This window comes from Polypterus senegalus, chromosome 7, assembly GCF_016835505.1.
Source record: "Polypterus senegalus isolate Bchr_013 chromosome 7, ASM1683550v1, whole genome shotgun sequence".
In the NCBI taxonomy this organism is placed as follows: domain Eukaryota; kingdom Metazoa; phylum Chordata; class Cladistia; order Polypteriformes; family Polypteridae; genus Polypterus; species Polypterus senegalus.
Genome location: NC_053160.1, coordinates 25,861,549 through 25,882,571, shown reverse-complemented (window position 1 = coordinate 25,882,571; position 21,023 = coordinate 25,861,549). Strand labels below are relative to the sequence as shown.

General features: G+C 37.1%; 1 protein-coding gene across 1 annotated transcript in view; it reads right to left on the bottom strand.

Annotated features, from left to right (window-relative positions):
• Positions 1-21,023, bottom strand: part of serinc5 (serine incorporator 5) — a 75,646-nt gene that overhangs the window by 6,982 nt on the left and 47,641 nt on the right. The window contains exons 5-11 of the mRNA XM_039758369.1: positions 19,927-20,020; positions 15,488-15,699; positions 12,399-12,494; positions 7,608-7,734; positions 4,488-4,557; positions 3,924-3,963; positions 927-1,071 (exon numbers count right to left, since the gene is read on the bottom strand). Coding sequence (XP_039614303.1) covers positions 927-1,071; positions 3,924-3,963; positions 4,488-4,557; positions 7,608-7,734; positions 12,399-12,494; positions 15,488-15,699; positions 19,927-20,020 — 784 coding nt within the window. The remainder of the gene's footprint in view (positions 1-926; positions 1,072-3,923; positions 3,964-4,487; positions 4,558-7,607; positions 7,735-12,398; positions 12,495-15,487; positions 15,700-19,926; positions 20,021-21,023) is intronic.

The following is a 21,023-nucleotide window of genomic DNA, read 5'->3' as shown; positions in this document are numbered from 1 at the left end:
AAACACACACAATAGTCAGAAATGTTTATGCCATTAATACCTATCTGACTAACAGTTCATGCTGTTTCTAGCTGTCTACCTTCAATTTAATTGTCACACAGTGCTAACATTAAGAACATTCTATTACTTTTAACTTATAAGGGGTACAAGAGAATCTTCCATTATCTATGTTAAAGCTACTTTATATATGTTGTGGCGAACGTCCGGACACCTTGAGGATGGAAGGACCGGGAGACAATACCTCCCCCGAGACACGAGAGGGCAGCCCCTCCGGTTTGCATCAAGGCCACGGAATTGGGGCCTGTGGCCACTGCCAGGGGGCGCCTGGACAATTGTGGAGCCTTGGATGGTGGGAGTGCTGCCAGAAGACGACTCCTGGAGTACAGTACTTCCGAGTGCCCATGCAGCATTTCCGCCACTCCCGGGGGTGCTGCCGGAACCTAATGGGACTGCACCTGGAGCACTTCCAGGTGTAATGTAAAAGAGGCAACCTCACTCCATTTTGAGAGCTGAAGTCGGGAGGTGGAGGACAGCTTGCGAGGAGAGGAGTCGGCAGAAGATTAGGCAAAGGAGAGAGAAGAAACAAAGGAAAAGAGAAAGAAGGGACTGAACCTTCGTGGGGGATTTGTGTACTGTGTGCAGTGCTGTAAAGGCAAAAGAGGAGGAAAAATAAAAGCGTGGTTTCTTTTTGGACTTGTGTGTCACTGTGTCTGTCTGTGTCAGGGCTGAATTTCCACGATGTATATATATTCAAACAAAGCAAAAGCAAAGGTAAATTTATCAATAGCATTAACTTTAAGGATTTGGCTCTTACATATATTACAGTATACAAAATATACAAGCAAAAAAGTTATTGACGGATGAAGTGTTCAGACATACACCCATGGATTCACATGAGATTTAACAATAGGATGATAATAACTTACTGAAACCAATTGGTGACTGTCATCATCACATACAGTGATCCAAGAAAGAAGATGAAATGGAAGAAAGAATAGCTATAGACTGTGCCTTGTTTCTCATCAAGAACTATTTTCTGCCCACCGTTTTCATTACCCACTTCATAGTCACCTGTGCAGAATAAACAAAAAAAATAAATTAACATTAAACTGAAATTATTTCTCAATATATTGTAATAATACTTTTTGTACGCCTTTTAATAAAAGTGCAGACAGTGTACTAAGTTGTATTGAATGAAATAGTATTTATTTATTTATTTTAGCCAGGTCTGGTGGTCTCAGATAAGAGAAAAGGCATGTAACTATGGAGTAATAGCATATTAGGATCATCACTGAGCAAAAGGGTATAATTGGCTTAGAAGGTCAACATGGTGTCTTCTAATAAAGTACTGCAGGGATTACATATTTTTGGTCAAAACAGTTTGTCACCTTGAGGTTTATCACTGCTTTTAACAGAAAATCTGTTTTTTTTAATAAGGAAAACCTGCACTCTTGACTGCATTTAAAATAGGAAAGTGATTTGGCCAGTTTAAGGCTCCACCGACACAACCCAGGCATTTTCAAGCCCCAAAAACAAAAACTCACTCTAGAGCCATATACTTCTTAAATCACTGGCTCAGTGTTGCAATGCTGATGGGTGAAAATGTAGACTTTAAAAAAAACAGATACTAATTGCTTTGCTTATTACATTGCTCTTCCTGACTTGCTTGTTACAACCTCACATTCCCGATTGGTCAATCCTCACAGAAGAAAACCATATTCCAACATGGTGGGTATAGAAGAGATGCTTTCAAAGGCACTTACTGTGTTGCTTACCAGTATTGATCTAAATTGTATTTTGTAAAGTTTGAAAGCTGCAAACATGCGTTAAAGGCAAATAATTTACTGGTCACTACAGTTGTGAGATAAATCCCATGGATTGTGCTACCATCACTTCAGGGATTTTTCAGACAACGTGCACATGGCCAGTGTAGGCAAATGTCTACATAATATTACATTTTGGTTGTTTTAGTGTGGACTAGATACTTTTCTCAATAATGTGAAAATGCAAGTATGGATGGAGATCGTTTTAGTTTAAGAACCCATTTTTACATGAAAATAAGTAGTATGGATGTAAAAAAGAAAATTCTCAGTAAAATTTATAAAGACACCTACAGTTTGCACATCTAGACCACACAAATTTATTCTACATTTTAACTCTCTCTCATTAAGATGCTCAAGTAAACAGCACAATAACATGCAAATAGATAAAAGTTTCAGAAGATAACTAGCAGGACTGGTAGTATTTACTGCAGCATTCTACGCCTGTACTCATTTAAGAGCATGAATAACAATAAATTGAATTGAATATTTACAGGACATCTCCAAGTGTCAAATCATTTTAATACAGAGTTCAAAAAGGAATGAAGAGAAAATTTTCATACTCGGATCACCTTGCAGATTTTCTCATAAAAGTAAAATTTCTAAGATGGCAGTACAAAGTCAGGTTCAAGCCACCTAATTCAGATTAGCAGAACGAATTGACTTGAAATGAAGAAATTATTTCAAATGAAAGCCTATAGCTGCCCTTGCACTGCGAAACCAGGATTGCCTAAAGATATTTAACTTCTGTCAGATGATTTCATTTTTCAATTTGCCATTTACTTCACCATGACATTGGGCAACTGAGTTTTTTTAAAACACGTATTCTATTTTAATAAACTAAAGAACGAAAAATCATGTTTAGTGTGTGACAGCCCAAAATACTTACTCATGCTGACAGATTATTTTTTGGCAAGATTTAAACATAACATACAGTAGTTAGAACATACACATTAGAATTTATATTTTATTTTCCTCTTCATTGTTGTCATAAAGTGAACTTGAAATGTCTAAAATGTGCATTTTTTTTATTGTGTTTGGTGGATTGCTAACAGTTCTTAGTCATTATTTTTTGTTATTTATTCACCGTATACAATTTCTTGTATTAGGAATTTGTTATTTCTCGCATACCCCTTGGGGTCAGCAACCCTGGAACAATTGCACGTTACAGGCCTTGCTCAAGGACCCAACGGAGTAGGATCCCATTTCGCAGTAACAAGATTCGAACTGGCAACCTTCCGGATAACCAGAGCAGAGCCACCACCCTGTCATTTAATAAAATAAAGAGAGCTATAGACTAATAGGCAAGTCAAAGAATGCATATAACCAAGATTTATTTTAAAAAATACCCAAATCCACTAATTATTAAATACAATGGAGTAATTCTATCAGTTAAACTGAAAATTAGGAATAACACACACATAGTTCTAAGTGAGATGACAATGACAATAATTGACAACGAAAGAATTACGATTGAAAGACAAATCAATGCTTAAACCTGCAACATGCTAGACACAAGTTGGAAAACACTACACATAACCAGAAGATGAGAGGCACTAAGGAGCTGAAAGTAGACTGCAGTAGAAGAAGAGACGAAAAGGTGCCCTTTTGTTTATTCTCAGTAGCATTTGTGAATGTAAAACAACTCCTGTTCATAAGGCAAACACAAATATTTTTCCAAAAGCTTGGCTGGATGGATTAGGGAGCCTCTACTGCTACATGGATACTCAACAACTGTCTATATAACTAACAAGCTATTAAATGATCTCAGCAAGAAAATGAATGCAACATTGAAATATTTCAAGTTAAATAATGACTTAAAAGAAGTTACCTCAAGTTTTACTAACTTTGTTATTGTTTTCACTACAATGTTCACAGACATAACAGCAAACTTCTTGTACCTTTGCTGGTTTCACTTATGTCATGCAAGAAGAACTTGATGAATGTAGAGTTACGGCTTTGCTTCAAAATTCTTCAGTCAAATGAAACAAGCCTAACAGGTGCATAATTCAATGTGCTATTCATTTAGATAGTTATAGTTTGGGCAGAGGTCTTTCAAATAGCATTTTATTTACTTAGGCAAAATATAAGAAAACTCATTACCGTCATCATCGGGGGCACAACAGAAGCAGCAACGGGCTACCTATTAAAAAACAACAAATAATATTTTTTTGATTACTGCTTCAAGTACTATGTGGCAAAGTTTTTAAAGGCCACAAACTCAATGAGTCAAGCATATCACCTTAATGAAAGTTTTGTAATACCAAATTACCTTTTCATTACTAGATTTATAGAATGTGGCCACCATTCACTATACATTAAACAGTAACTTAATAAAATATGGCAAGCAGCCATTACAATTACTATTGCATACATAAGAATATCAAAATATCATCCTATTGTTAAATGAAAACCAAACACTACACTTTCATGAATGAAATCACCTTCATATAATGCCATATATCCTAGGTTACTGCTATGGTAGAAAAAGGTATTAAACTGAGTAAGGTAACTCACTACGGTTAGGGTCAACGTGATGTAGCAGCATTGTAGGCTATTACAAGGATATCCCACCTTGCAACATTCTTACTAGAATAAACAGTCCCACTTTGTAAGGGGCAAAAAATGAAACAAGCTTAAAAAAAATGTTTAAAGAAACTTACTAACCTCGTTTTCAGGAACAGAAGTCCTGCATACTCGTAAAGCTTCAGAACTTGATCGGGTTGTTGAAGTTAAACTAAAAACATTAAAAAACAGTTCCCTATTTTAAATCCAAAATAGAATAAGATTTTGTAATTACATTTCCACAAACTTTCATTTGTTTATTCACCCAGTGCTGAATGAAGGAAACAAATGACATGGCAAGCATTCTATCACAGGGCCCACTTACAGACACACACACTTCCTAAAGTACCAAATTTATTCACTTCCATTAATCCATTGCAATGGCTCTACTGCTGAAAGCCAGCAGGATTAAGCAGTGCACCTCATTTAAATCCCAATTCTTGTATACAGTGCCTTCAGAAAGTATTCAGACATTTTTTCTTTTTACATATTTTCTTATGTTGCAGCCTTATGCTACAATCAATTAAATTTATTTTTCCCCGCATCAAGCAACACTCAAACCAGAGAATGACAAAGCAAAAATAAGATTTTAGAAAAATCAGGAAATTTGTTAAAAAAAAAAAAAATGAAATATCACACTGGCACAAGTATTCAGACCCTTTACTCGTGTATTTTATTACAGCTCCTTTGGCAGCGATTCCAGCTTTAAATCTTCTTGAGTATAACATAACAAACCACGCCCTCTGAGAGAGACAAACAGGCACGCACGACCGACAGACAGACACACACACAGACAGACACAGAGGCGTGCGCTTAAGAGACACACACGCGAGAGACACACACACACACAGGCACGCGCGTGCATTGTTGCAATGTTACTTTTCTTGGTTGTTTATTAAATTACAGATTTTTCAAATGTTCATTTTTTCCCCTGTGCTTAAAACTCATTAAAAAAAAAAAAAAGAGTTTTTAGCGAGCGGGTCATAAGGCGCAAATTCTTGCAGTGTTAAGTTTTCTCTGTTGTTCAAGGTTTTCTTAGTGTTAGTAAATGTTTTTACATTTAGTTTACTATTACGCTGTGCTTTATATGGTATAGTTAACTATATTTGTGCTTAAAAACTTTAAAAAAATATGTATTTACGTACAGTTCATACGGTCTGGAACGGATTATGGTCGTGAACCGAGGTTCCACTGTATTACTGTCAGACAAAATTACAGGCATTTCACGGAAATGCAAACCAGTATTACTGAGAGTGAAAATTAAAGGCACACAATACAGTGACACATATTACAGCCACATACAAGGTCCCTTGCCATTTAATATAGACTGTTCATACAAATATTTATGCACTACTGTTCTAGCGCCCGTTATTTTAACGGGCTTAATGTCTAGTTGTTAATAATTAAACATGCCAGGACACGGTGCTGCAGCGCTAGCTAGGAGCTTGCGCTCCGTTAATGGATTGTTCCTGCCTCGCGCTGTATTCTTGCTTGTGCTGGCGTGACAGTGGAAGGATAGATGGATAGAATAATTAAACACGTACTAAGAAGATACCTCAATGTTCCTTAAAAGTTTTGAAGAATCTGTGTTCTAAGCTTACAGATGGCTTAACGTCTATTACAGAGCTGATTGTGTGGCGATTGGGTATTTGGAGAAAGAAAAGTAAGGACAGGAATTGGAGGTTAGTACATTAGAAAGAAACAGTACTGCTACAATAAAATATTTCATTGAAGGTCGCACATGGTGCAGCAAGCATCTTGCGTGAGACATGAACAATCACTGTGCCACAGTGTTCCCATGTTTAATAACATGATTTAACTCCTATCATCATGAAAAAAATGTCACTTATATATCTCAGTATTTTAATTATTCAGAGAGCTGTAATATCATGGATGTAATGGATTCTGTGTCCTGTCGGAGGAAGAGAAAGCCTGGAAGCATGTAGTAGTAAGTTTTTCCTTGCCTCCACTTGGTATTCGCTGAAATTCTTATATTTTCCCCAATGCTTTTCCCATTGTCTTTTCACAGAAGGCTGAGCTTAAGGGCTATTTATATTGATTTGCATATACAAAGAGGAGTAATTTTGGGAGGAGTTGTGGCGGGACAGCAGTAGTGTGCGTTACTTTTCACGCTGACCGGGATTTATGTAGCGGAAGAACGTGGAAGTTTACGTACGCACAGATTTATGCATCTGTGTTTTTCTGTGCGTACGCACATTTCTGCTTTTGTGCTTACATCATGTTATAGTGCGAGTTCTATGCACGGCGTTATACATGAGGCCCCTGGTCTCCTTCAAAATAATTCTCAGAGTTAAGGACAAATATTTTAATCTGTGTTTCGAAGAAATTTGTTTCTCAAAGTTTGGCAGTCCTTTAGGTACATTTTTGCAACCTCTAAATGGTCTTTCATGTGTCGTCTGTCTACTCTACCATAAAGCCTAGATCATTGGAGCATTGTAGTGGTGGCTGTCAAAGTTTCCCCCATTTTACACAAATTCTGTGGAGCTCTTGCATAACTAGATACCAGGATGAGTCAAAGAGCATCATATGTGGGGATTTTCTCATACTGGTGAGTTGGGAGCATCAGACACAAAAAAAAAATAAAAAAATAAAATAAACTAAAGTGACATCAAAAGGGTTAAAATTCAAATGTAATTTCGCTCTATCATTCATTATATATATATATATATATATATATATATATATATATATATATATATATATATATATACAAACAAAAAGTATGGTTATGTGGCCTGTGACTGTGCTAGAATAAGCAGACCCTTGTGGAAAAACCTGCACATTTATCTAAGAAAATACAAAACAACAAAACCACCAAGAAAACATATTTTATACTATAAGAAGTATTATTAGATTTGATAAACTTTAAATGTCATTTTCACACTGAAAAAAGTAACATCACCTTTCGAATGTATAACCTTTGTCAGTTGTTCAAAAGATACATAAAAAGGGAAAACAAAGTGGGTGCAAAAAGTGCCCCATGTTTTCTTTTTCAATCATGCACAAGACGAAGCCAATATAGTCAGTTTTTTTTTTTTTTTACTCTAATCTTTTAATTTTTTTCAGTGTGGATTTCACACATATACTTTTTCCATTTGCAGAAGATACAATCATATATAATTTTGCTCTACCAATCAAAAAGGTTTTAAACAAAAGAACAGTAGAGATCATTAAGTACATTTTGAATGTATCCAGACTTACCAGGAGTATAAAATGCAGGCAAACAATATAATTGTTCCCAAAGTTGGCACGATTTTATTGTCACCCTCCAGGCTTGTACCAAAGGACGGAGCACAAATGGAAACATTCACATTATTGGGTCCTAGTACTAAAATATATTAAAAAAACTAATCACAACACTGATATTCAATAAAAGTTGCTCTAAAATTATGTTATTAAAATAAACTTTCATTTTAGGTGTAAATTTAATCTCATCACCAAAATACAGAAAATACTATTCAAGCTTATCCCTGTATACTGATGTTTATTACAGAAGAAAATGTCAGACAGATAGTATTAGCAGGAAGACACGACAGGAGAATTTCAGAGTTTTAATTTACAGGCAACATGTATCAAATAAAACTTAAATGTTATTGTTTATATCTATCCAGAAACTAACAAATTAATAAAAACTGATCAAAATGATTGCATGTTTCCAAATGATTAACCAAATTTATTAAAGAAAAAGATTTTAAAGCACATGAACAGTTGAAGTTAGCAGACATAATTGTTTATTATTATAAGGATAAATATTTTGTTCAGGATAACAAAAGCCACATTGTCTCGTAATTTGCAGATTTTGAAATGTCCAATATTCCCTTTATTAGGAACTGCTCGATATACCATTCCTCTCAGCAGTTGTATCCATTGCCATTTATTACATATTGATAAAAAGAGCTACTCTGAGGTTTGTTAAAATGTATTGTTCTTTTACTGGAGAAGTAACTCCTTTGTGGCCATGACTTGTTTCATTATATCCATTTTGTAAATGAAAAGGAATGAGTGACATTTAGGAATGCACAGAGTTGTGTTCGGTACTAAAATTTTGACTTTGGTATCAAAACCAGTTTTCTGACCTCAGTACCGGTACCAAAACAAACATTGGATAACTCCTCCCAAACCCCTATCGCAGAGCTGCTTCATTCCTCAGCCCATAAACATGGGTGCCTCCCTACACCAGTACACAATTGAATGCCTTCCTGCTCTGCTGCACTCGGGGAGTTGGGTTCACTCCATGCCTTTAAATGCTCTACACGATTAAATTAATATATTATAGAAAATTTACTTAGGGACCAATTAGCTTTAAAATTACTAAAAACTTATACTTATGTTTTCATTTTTAAGTAGCTTATAAGCCCTTGTTTGTAAGCATAAAGGCTGCTTTTTGCTTGCAAAAAACCTGTCTTTTCTTTCTTGCTGCCAAGTTTAAAACTTCAGAAAGATTGTGCAAAGTCAAGGACACTGTGTGCTCTGGGAGAGTTAAACAGTTCAGAAGACCAGCTGCCAAGGCTTTAACCTTCAGAAAGCTAAATAGACTATTAGTTTAAAAAAAAAAATATATATATATATATATATATATATATATATATATATATATATATATATATATATATATATATATATATAGTGTCGTGGATGCCAGGGCGATGACCCGCTGGGATGCCTTGAAGACCAGAAGTGGGCGTCGCCCATCTGGGATCACGGGGCTGCCTTCCTGGTTGCTTTGGGGGCCACGGGTACAGGGCATGGAAGCTCCACCCTGTAGGGGCCCGTGGTCACTGCCAGGAGGCGCCCCAATGCCTTGGGGACCTTGGGGAAGATTTAGGACGGCACCCGGAGAGCTGCCGGGAGGACAGCCGGCACTTCCGCCACGCTGGGGCGTGGCCAAGGGAGGAATGCTGGGAACACCTGGGACTCATCCGGGGACTGCATAAAAGGGGCCGTCTCCATTCAATCAGCATATTGGGTGTTAGTGACCATTATTTGGGTCTGTGTGACCGGTGAACTTCTTTGTAAATATTGAAAATAAACATGTGTCTGTGTCCGGGTTGGCCCCACTATATATATATATATATATATATATATATACACACACACACACACACACGTATACATATGTATTTATATATATATATATATATATATAGTTTGTAAGTGTATGGACACTACCCAACAAACAGATGCTCTGGACACAGGTTAAAACACCAAGAAGTTGTTTTCATTTTCTTCTTCCTTTTTTCCAGTGCTCCAAAGCACCTCCACCACAATAAACACAATAATCAACCAATAAACACAATATTATTTCTTCTCCACACCTCCCAGCAAGCATTATCCATCTCCTCCCAACTCAGGCTCACTTTCTGGGTTTCCAACAGTTCTTTATATAGTCCTTGACCCAGAAGTGCTTCCTTCCTTCCGTCCTCGTGACTTGCCTGTATTCCTGGGAATACAGGAATGAAAAATGTCCGGGAATCGGGGGCTCCCGGTAATTGGGAGCCCGGGAATGGATTCCCTAGTAGTGTGTTCTTTAAGAAAACTTAGCACCATTTTCTCAAAAAATATAGCTGCGTAAAAACAGCATTGAAGGAAGAGTGTGTAACATGAGACCATTCATTTGAGCAGCCCAGTATCAAGTGTTTGGGTCCTTTTGATTCCACCTTATTGATAGGAACTGATCATTAAACAAGTCGCAGTCGCCTGCATAGGGTAAGGAGTACTTAATAAACAAGAAAGTTTCGGTAAGTTTCAGTCAGATGATAGATGTAAGGCCAGGTGAAAGGCTTTTGTAATGGTGGGTTTGGACAATGGTAGGAAAAACTAGAACAAGCAGAATCCTCTGCATAGGTGATAAGAAATGTACTATAAACCTACACATTTCCTAGTTTAAACACTTGATCCATGGTCAAGTCTCTTTTACATTGCTGTGTAATAAACATGATTTTCTGCATTCCCATCTGGACTCCAAGACTACCTTCTTTAAAGAGAGACAGAAGGCGCTTTTCCACTGCATAGTACGGCACAGCACGGTTCAGTACAGCTCACCTTGATTCGGCTCAGTTCGGCTCGGTTTGCGTTTCGACTGCAGTTTAGTACCGCTTTAGAGTGGGCGGGATTATTCACGTGTCGTTATAGTTGCGCCGCCTCTACTGCCGTGACACCGTGGAACTTTTACAACAACACGCAGACAACGACAACACTTTAGCTTGACGACGCGCAAGGGTAAGCATCTAAAAAAAAGCACATCACTAGTTAACTTTTATCACTGTTGCAAAGCATAAAATGAACTTAACTGCCAGTGTAACATTAAAATGCTGATTCTGTATATTACAGATCTTCCACATTTTGCAAAAAAGTCGCCGCAACAGACCATCTGTTTGGACATTTAACTGTGCTTCAGAGTGGTGGGATGTGATTGTTCCCGGTTTTACAAACACTTACAAACAGCCAGTGACGCAGTAATGACGATTTTCTCCGGCCAATCAGTGACCAGCAGAGTTTACACGTCACGTTTTGGTAACAATTCGCGCGCTTGGAACCTCGGCTGAGGTGGTACTAAAAAAAGGACCAGGTACCAGGTACCGTTCCCAGTGGAAAACCCCCCAAACATGAGCTGAACTGAACCGTGTCGTGCCGTACTATGCAGTGGAAAAGCGCCAAGAGAGAGCTTTTCTCCACAACAATATAAGCTGTCCTACTTGCTGATTTGTGTAAAATATAAGAAATATATTCAATTTAACAGTCAAAGTGTGGGTTTCACCTCTGAAGTTCCATCTGCACTAATCAATGGCTGAGCACAAGGTGCTTAAAAACTACCATTTACTACTGGTACCGAAATTAAAGAAATAATGGTACCATGCCATTTTAAAAATTGTTTTTCATTTTGTACTGTTTCAGTACTAGTATACTGCCCAGCTGTAGCACCGAGTAAGTCTGCAGCACAATGAACCACCTTCATGAATGCCTAAATTAAGGAAACGAGTGAAGTGCATATTGAATGGATAAGTCCAGGAAAGTTACAGTAAAATACTGAATATCCCATGTAAAAAAATGGAGAACTGAAGCTTGAACTCTCTATCCTAACAATCCAATCTGAAGCTGAATAAGTACAACTGACCAAAAGTTCAACTTTCGCTTAAGCAGTTGATATAGAACAGTGCAATACAGTGGTGAAAATGTGCACTAAATGGGAAATGGAAAATCAAAGTGCTTAAAATGGGGACAATAACAGTCAGGTCCTGGTGACTGCCACTGCAGTCCAGTAAAGACAGCATTCAGAAGCAACAAAATAGGCAAGGAGTATAGCGGGTATATATAAGGACAAAAATATATGGCTTGAAATTAGATGACAAGACAAAAAATTCGTTCATCATGTTCACTAGAAAGTTAACCACTGCACCCAGAAATGGTGTTTGCTGTGGACAATCCATAGTATAATATCAATTCACTACTCAAACTTTAATCACACAGGCCATTTCCCTCAGGTATCTTTCACACAAGCTACGTGAAAGTTGAAATTGTCATATTAATTACAGCCAGTAGGTGGCACCCTCTCAAGCACAGCATCCAATGTATCTAAAAAGTCCAAATAACCGGCATAGTTTTTAGCTGCAAATGAACAAACAGGTTTATACTGTATCTATGCAAATCAAAGTCAATTAAAATAGACCATATAGGCTTAAACATGGACAAACATGAAATAGAATCCAATCCTCTATTCATTTACATTTTCATAAATATTTAGTATTTAATGCAAGATCGACCCAAAGAGACCTTCAAATTAATAGTGCCTTTATAAATATTGTTATATTTATTTAAAAAAAACAAAGCTGATTTAGTCACATACTCAGGGTCACAGAGTTAAGTTGGTGTTAAAGAGTGAATCTGCAATCTTATTCTTTAAAATGCAACACATTAGTTAGTCACAGCTCAATAAAGTTACTAAAATGCCACTTGTGTCTTAGGAGTTATGCAAAAAAAATTAAGCAGACTTACTGTACTCTGTAGGTTTACTTGCAAGCGCTGAATAAGTAAGGTACATGACATATACACTGATGACTCCAGACTGCAAAAGACCAGAGTTTGGCTGAACTGGGAAAAAATAACATTTATATTATTATTATTTTTAATTATTATTATTAAAACAAAACACTTCAATTTATATAAATACAATAGACAAAATGTTTAATATAACAAATCTGAAGAGACGATATACAAATCTGAGACTCTTACAAAAAGATCAGGCAGTCCAACTCATAAGAGACCCAACTGCCAATAACAGCAAATTAACTTAATATTATATTCATTTAGGAGATCAGAGTAGATTATCAAAGAAAGCAGATCCCAAACTAGCCTTAGTTACTCCAAATTGCAAGTGATTATTAGCAAAATATTTATATCTTTGCAAAATGTATATAGTAACATATTTACATTTTTCAATCACTTCCTGTACCCAGGATTTCATTCATTCATTTTCTTATCCAACTTACTAGGGCCCTACGGAATCAGTTTTATTTTTTCACAAATTCTGAACAACACCTGTATAGGGAGCCAAACCACTGCAGGGTATGCACAAACACATATTTCCATGATCATAAAGGCCAATTTGAAAAACACCAATCTATGTACGGTATTCTAGCTGAGGGTTGCAAGGGATGCAAGCAGAACTGACAACAAGGCATAAACCAATATGAAATACCAATAGGGTTAAATTCAGCAATGGATACAATGAAAGAAAAGGACATCCAAATACATTTTCCTATTATTATCATTATATATTCTTGAGCCACTCTAGCATAGTTTTGGTACTGTGTTTTGTACCAATATCCTCTGGCAAGGACCAAACTGGTTTTCTAAAAGTGCATACTGCATCCGTTTATTTTGGTTTCATTTTTAACAATTTTTCCAATTTGTGGTGAGCAGAAATAACCTTACATATAAGCCTTCCACCACAATGGTGCATTGTAAAAGTGAGATATTATATCTATATCTTATATATATATATATATCTATATATATATATATATATATATATATATATATATATATATATATATATATATATATATATATATATATATATATATATATATATATATATATATATATATATATAAAAGCTTCATTTTTCCACAATACTTTATCCTGATTACTTACATGCTGCCAAGCAAATTCCAGAGAGGTTTATTTCTTTAATTGAAATATCCAACTTTTTAAAGCAAAATGTTATCCTCAAACACAATTATTTTCCACCTGAATTAATTTAGTCCTGCATACAAATGTAAAATGTATTCAACTGTTATGTCTCCTTTTCAGTTCTTTACTGTTTGTTTTCTTGTGATACACAGTGGAATAGAAAGGCTGATTAAAACTATAATGAGAAGTGCAAAAGCAGTTTTTAAGGCACAGGAATTTCCAGCCAGGCCACAGAGCTGACTAATTCGAGGCTTTTGTTTTTGTGTGGTAGATAGGACAGATAATTACTAAGAATCCAGTACCACTCCAACCAGATACCAGAACCACATAAAGAGTAAAAATAAAGGGATAATAAATTGTATATATGAAGGAAGTTTCCACACTTTTACATTTTCATTGGAGAAAACGAAGGCTGAAAGAGTAGTAACTGATCGTGTCTGAGAGTGTCATCTGATTAGTTCTGTCTGGCAAGTCGGCTGCCCTTGCAGTTTAGTATAAGAGTTGTCACTCTATGGTGAAGATGGCTGCAAAACTTATAAATTGTACCAAAGAGGACCAGAGTTCTGTCAAATTCATCTCTGCATGTGCGCTTGGTATGGGGATAAAGATCTCTCTCATAGAATCGTCTATGAGTCGATTGAAATGTTTGAAAATGGCCATACTAGTGTGATGGATGCAGAGTGCTCCGGACGTCCAGCTACATGCGATGATGATGATGTGAAAGCAGCAGTGCATCAGTGGTTACGCGCTGAACCAAAAACATTTTTTGCTGATGGCATTAAAAACTTAGGAAGGAGACTATGTAGAAAAGTGATGTAATTTGTTTTTGAAATTCTTAATAGAGTGAAAAAAAAAAATATCTGAACATCCCTTGTAGATTAATCTGAGGATAACAGTGTATAGCTAAGAACTGCAAGGGATACAAAAAAATAATTTATTTAATCATGTGATGAATTGAAGCTTGAAAACAAGAAAACAGAAATACTGTTTAAGAAAACATATTTTGGTATGCACCATATATTATAAAATTAAAACTTACCATTGATGTAAAACTATCAGTGTATTTTTAAACAGTCTACATTTTTTCTTTATATTGCCCTCCATAATGTTTGGGACAAAGACACATTTTTTCCTTGATTTACCCATATGCTCCTCAGTTTAAAATTACAAATCAAACAATTCAGACAGAATTCAAGTACACATTGCAGTCTTTCATTTAAGAGTTATTTGCACACATTTCAGTCACACCATGTAGAAATGACACTTTTTCTGCATGGTCCCCCCTTTTAGGGCACCATAATGTTTACACACACTCATATCTATTGTCGGCTGGGACGCCCAGGAGGACCGGAGGAGGGCTTGCGCCTTCCCCAGACCATCTGGGAGCGACCGCCGGGTGGGTTTGTGCACTTGAACTGTAAATATTGTATATAGTTGTGGTGTAAAAAGTGTGCTGGCTGATCAAACGATGTCCGTCTGTCTGTGTCCAGGGCCAGTTCCACACTAATATATATATATATATATATATATATATATATGAACTTGTGATTGTACATGTTGGTACAAAAACATCTCTTTTCTTGAAAATGCAATCTCTGTAATTAAATTATGAAGCATCTTTTACTGAGAACCCCACAAGGCAATACAGTACATGTGCAATACAACACAATTGTACATACAGTAATTTGTTCAATGGTAAAGTCATTTGCTGAGCCAGTAGTGAGCTTGGTATCTATAGCAACAATACTCAGCAGTAGGAAAAACTCATTTACAAAATTACTTTGTAAATGATCAAGGCTTAATAAACACTGTATTGGTAGATCACAAAAGAGTCAATTAGGGCCATAATCAAAAAAAGAAAGAGCTAAAGAAATAAAGGATTAACTTACGTTTCTGTATACAAGGTGCAATAGCCAGCAGTGAGACAAACAAGCATAGTCCACCATTGACTCCTAAGAATATCTTGTTGAGGGTGCAGCCCTCAGGATGAGTGTGGAAAACAGCCATAACAACTAAGGCTCCAACTGCAACAGAGTACAGCACTAAGGTAACAAATGCCAGTGCAGCATACCACAACCTGTTGTGCTTGGTACCTGATGTCCTGTAAAAGGAAAATGAGTGATGACTCACAATATTACCTTGATGAAGCATACAGATATCAAGCATAACAAATGTAACACAGAGTAATGAGAAGCACAGGTCTAAATCTGCAGTGTCAATTTAGGTATCACAACTTATCTCTCTATTACATAAAAAAATATTGAGACGAGACAAAACCTTTTCAGAGAGACGAGATGTGACTTTCTCAGAGAGACACTTTAATGTCCCGTAAGACAAGACTTTGTGCCAAGAGATTTAACCCGGGGCCGGAATATATTATTTGGATTTAAACTTTAAGTCGGAGACTTGTAGATTGTCTAATTCGTGTTGCCATCAGGGAAAAGTAGTGTTTCTTCCCAATGTAGAGGCATATCCGCGAGAATTAAAAGATTTCTTGTTTGGTAAATGTGAAATCCACATACGCTGTCACGCTTGGGTCACAGAGTTACACAGATACACAGAAGATTTTATAGACTGCAATATTATCTGAAACACTTCAAACAAACATAAGTCTCTTTCAGGAGAAAAGTTCTTTATAGGGGCGCGCCTCAGGAACGGGACCCCCAACAGGAGCAGAGGATGTCTGGGGGAGAAGAGAGACAGGGCAGTGAGACAAAAGGACAGCTGCTATATAGGCTTTCAAATGTTCGAAGCACGGATTGAGATGCAGATCACGCGGCATGCCAACAGCAGCAATCCAGCAGCTGATCGAACAAAGAGAAAGTAAAAAAAAAAAAAATTTGTTTCCCATTGTATCACCATTTAAGAGGGGGTTTCGGAGGAGCGACCTTGTTTCCTTGGTGTGCGTTCAGCGCCCCTCTTCACAACGCCAGAGCCGCAACGCTAGACCCATAGCACTGGCGAGCAAAACCCCCTAGTTTTTAGAAATATTACTTTTCCTCTATTATTAATGCAAATCATTTCTTTTACAAGTAAATTGATCAGGCACTACACAGTAGACATTGTTATACACAGATCCTTTCTTGTGATTCATCAGAGCATTAAATGAGATTAGATAAACTTTATTAATCCCATAGGATTAATTGATTGATTAATTGATTACATCTTGCCTGAAGAGCTTGCATATCTTTTTAGTTAGCCAATAAAAGGTGTCACTTTGCTTGACTTCTCACAATCCCATGGGGAAATTCAAATGTATACAGCAACAGAAAGATGAAAATAAAACAAGAATACAGACTAATCAGATAAAAAATAATACAGCCAATCAATCATTAATTAAATAAATAAACTTAATGAGTACATTGGGTGAATGCGTTGAATTTCCTAATAACAGTGGGCAGAAATGACCTCCAGTCACGTTTCTTGGGAAACTGTGGTGAAATGAGCCTGTGGCTAAACATGCTCCAACAGAGTGCCTCTTGGAGGGGATGGAAGGGATTTTTTCATGACGGAATTCAATTTTGCCAGAATACACTCTTCCACATCAGCTTCCAGTGTGTCCAGGGTTTGTCCTGTGCTGGAGAAGGCTTTCTTCATACGTTTGTTCAGGTATTGGGCTTCTTTTGTGTTTAGGTTGCTTCCCCAGGAACACTGGCTACTACGGACTGATAGAACATTTCCATTTAGCTTGCTGCACACATCAAAAGACCCAAGTCTTCTTAGCAAGTAGTCTGCTCTGGCCCTTCTTGTGATGATGGACCAGTGCAGTTTGTTATTTATATGAACCCCAGGTACAGGGGTGTGAAAAACTATTTGCCCCCTTCCTGATTTCTTATTCTTTTGCATGTTTGTCACACAAAATGTTTCTGATCATCAAACACATTTAACCATTAGTCAGATATAACACAAGTAAACACAAAATGCAGTTTTTAAACGATGGTTTTTATTATTTAGGGAGAAAAAAAATCCAAACCTACATGGCCCTGTGTGAAAAAGTTATTGCCCCCTTGTTAAAAAATCACCTAACTGTGGTGTATCACACTTGAGTTCAATTTCTGTAGCCACCCCCAGGCCTGATTACTGCCACACCTGTTTCAATCAAGAAATCACTTCAATAGGAGCTGCCTGACACAGAGAAGTAGACCAAAAGCACCTCAAAAGCTAGACATCATGCCAAGATCCAAAGAAATTCAGGAACAAATGAGAACAGAAGTAATTGAGATCTATCAGTCTGGTAAAGGTTATAAAGCCATTTCTAAAGCTTTGGGACTCCAGCGAACCACAGTGAGAGCCATTATCCACAAATGGCAAAAACATGGAACAGTGGTGAACCTTCCCAGGAGTGGCCGGCCGACCAAAATTACCCCAAGAGCACAGAGACGACTCATCCGAGAGGTCACAAAAGACCCCAGGACAACGTCTAAAGAACTGCAGGCCTCACTTGCCTCAATTAAGGTCAGTGTTCACGACTCCACCATAAGAAAGAGACTGGGCAAAACGGCCTGCATGGCAGATTTCCAAGACGCGAAACCACTGTTAAGCAAAAAGAACATTAGGGCTCGTCTCAATTTTGCTAAGAAACATCTCAATGATTGCCAAGACTTTTGGGAAAATACCTTGTGGACTGATGAGACAAATGTTGAACTTTTGGAAGGCAAATGTCCGTTACATTTGGCGTAAAAGGAACACAGCATTTCAGAAAAAGAACATCATACCAACAGTAAAATATGGTGGTGGTAGTGTGATGGTCTGGGGTTGTTTTGCTGCTTCAGGACCTGGAAGGCTTGCTGTGATAGATGGAACCATTAATTCTACTGTCTACCAAAAAATCCTGAAGGAGAATGTCCGGCCATCTGTTCGTCAACTCAAGCTGAAGCGATCTTGGGTGCTGCAACAGGACAATGACCCAAAACACACCAGCAAATCCACCTCTGAATGGCTGAAGAAAAACAAAATGAAGACTTTGGAGTGGCCTAGTCAAAGTCCTGACCTGAATCCAATTGAGATGCTATGGCATGACCTTAAAAAGGCGGTTCATGCTAGAAAACCCTCAAATAAAGCTGAATTACAACAATTCTGCAAAGATGAGTGGGCCAAAATTCCTCCAGAGAGATGTAAAAGACTCATTGCAAGTTATCGCAAACGCTTGATTGCAGTTATTGCTGCTAAGGGTGGCCCAACCAGTTATTAGGTTCAGGGGGCAATTACTTTTTCACACAGGGCCATGTAGGTTTGGATTTTTTTTTCTCCCTAAATAATAAAAACCATCATTTAAAAACTGCATTTTGTGTTTACTTGTGTTATATTTGACTAATGGTTAAATGTGTTTGATGATCAGAAACATTTTGTGTGACAAACATGCAAAAGAATAAGAAATCAGGAAGGGGGCAAATAGTTTTTCACACCACTGTACTTGTAGCTCTGCACCACTTCCACGTCCTCCACACAGATGGTGACTGGTTTCAAAGGCTTTTTAGCATCCTGGAAATCCACCACCAGTTCTATTATCCTGCTGATGCCGAGTTGCAGGTTACTGTCACTGTACCACGAGATGAAGTCCTCCACCACCTTCATATACTCCCATTCATCTGTCTATGATGGATGAATCATCTGAGAATTTCTGTAGATGGCAAGCATTGGTACTGTGCTGGAAGTCAGTTGCGTAGAAAATAAACATGAAGGGAGAATGGACAGTTCTCAGAGGTGCTCCAGTATTACACACCACCATTTTTGACACACAGTTTCTCAGCCTCACAAACTGCTGTTTGTTGGTCAGGTAGTCCAGGATCCAGGACCACTTACTCACCAAATCACATTAGTTCAATTTAAAATACATTAAGACATCCCTGCATGGGTAGCCAGTGCATGGCAAGGCACACTCACTCATATAAACATTTACTCATAATTAATTAGTTACTCATTCATTTAATTAGCTAAAACTATTGGTAAGTGAATCATATTTAGCTGATTGGAGAATGATTCCTCCAATTATAAAGCATTTAGGCTTCAGAGGCCAGTCATAAAAATAAACAAAGCATGAGCTCTCCAATACAATGTACAGAACACACAGATGGGCGGCTTGTAAATCTTCCAAGATTAAATAGTTTAAACTTAAAATAATTAATCTAAATACATGACACATGAAATAATATTACAAATATGGAACACTGGAAACTGGCAGAAAAATTAACCTGCTCAAGTTCATGCTCCACAGACGTTCTAGGAAATTAACCTGTAATCTCTGAACTTCATGAAAAAGCTCCAGGCAGTAAGCCACAAACCATTTGTTGTAAACTGTAATTTGGTTTATAAAAAAAGGCTATCTTACCAGTTTTTGTTCCATTTGTGGGCAAATTCCACTAGCAGAATAAGTTGGATTATTAAAAAAAGGAATCCTCCTGTTGCTCCCACATATCGCCATACTGCAAATAAAACCAGGACAGTGATGCTTTAAAAACAGTCCTAAAGGATCAACCTGTGTATTTGGCTCTCTCTTAAATGAATGATGCACCCAAAAGTGGTATTTTGACAGTGTTGGCCATTTAGTTCTGTCATATATTTAACTTTATGATGTCCGTTCTCTGCAAAAACCACAAGAATAATTTTTGTTTCTCAGCCATTAATACAAACTACACGGGGGAAGTTACATATTAAAAATATTATTTTTGGGTGGGCTGACAAAGGTCAGAAACCTGTTCAGCCATATCAAGAAACCAATTAAGGCCAAATGAACAACAAAGACAATGATGTACCAAGATGTCATATGTAACACAAGACTGGACAAGCTTGCCAAGGTATCGCACAAAGTTCTGTTTGTGATTATGTTTTTTGATGGTCTTTATATATAAAAAAAATTCACGTTACTTATATAAAAGACACATTGAATGTTGTTTGCCTATATTTATTTACTTATCTTCCTACAGCATAAAGTCACAAGTCTGCATAGCTTCATAAGTATGTCAATCAAACACAGGAAGCTCTGCGGTCTACTTGTGGCTTTTTGCTGTAGGAAGATGAGCAAAATAAATAGCTTTTATATAAGTAACATTTAAATGTTTTTTATATAACGACCACCAAAAAACAATCACAAACAAAACTTTGCACAATACCTTGGCAAGCTCTGTAGGCCCTGCAGTTCGTTGAAGGACATGTGTGTGACAAATTCACTGGCAGGAAGATGCCCAACCACTTGCTGCATTCAAACGGTAACAGTGGTAAACAGTGGCGTTGTTCTTATGTGTGACTGGATGTTTCTTGCAGGGAGGGCTTCTGTTCTCTTTCTCAAATGTAGAACCCTCACCCTCATCTGAGTTCACCTCTGTTATACTGCGTCTTTATTTGAAAACTAATAGTGTCAGATCAGTGGGAGTATGAACGAGACTGAAAGAATAAAACTGGATAAAAAAAAAAAAATGCTAACCTTTA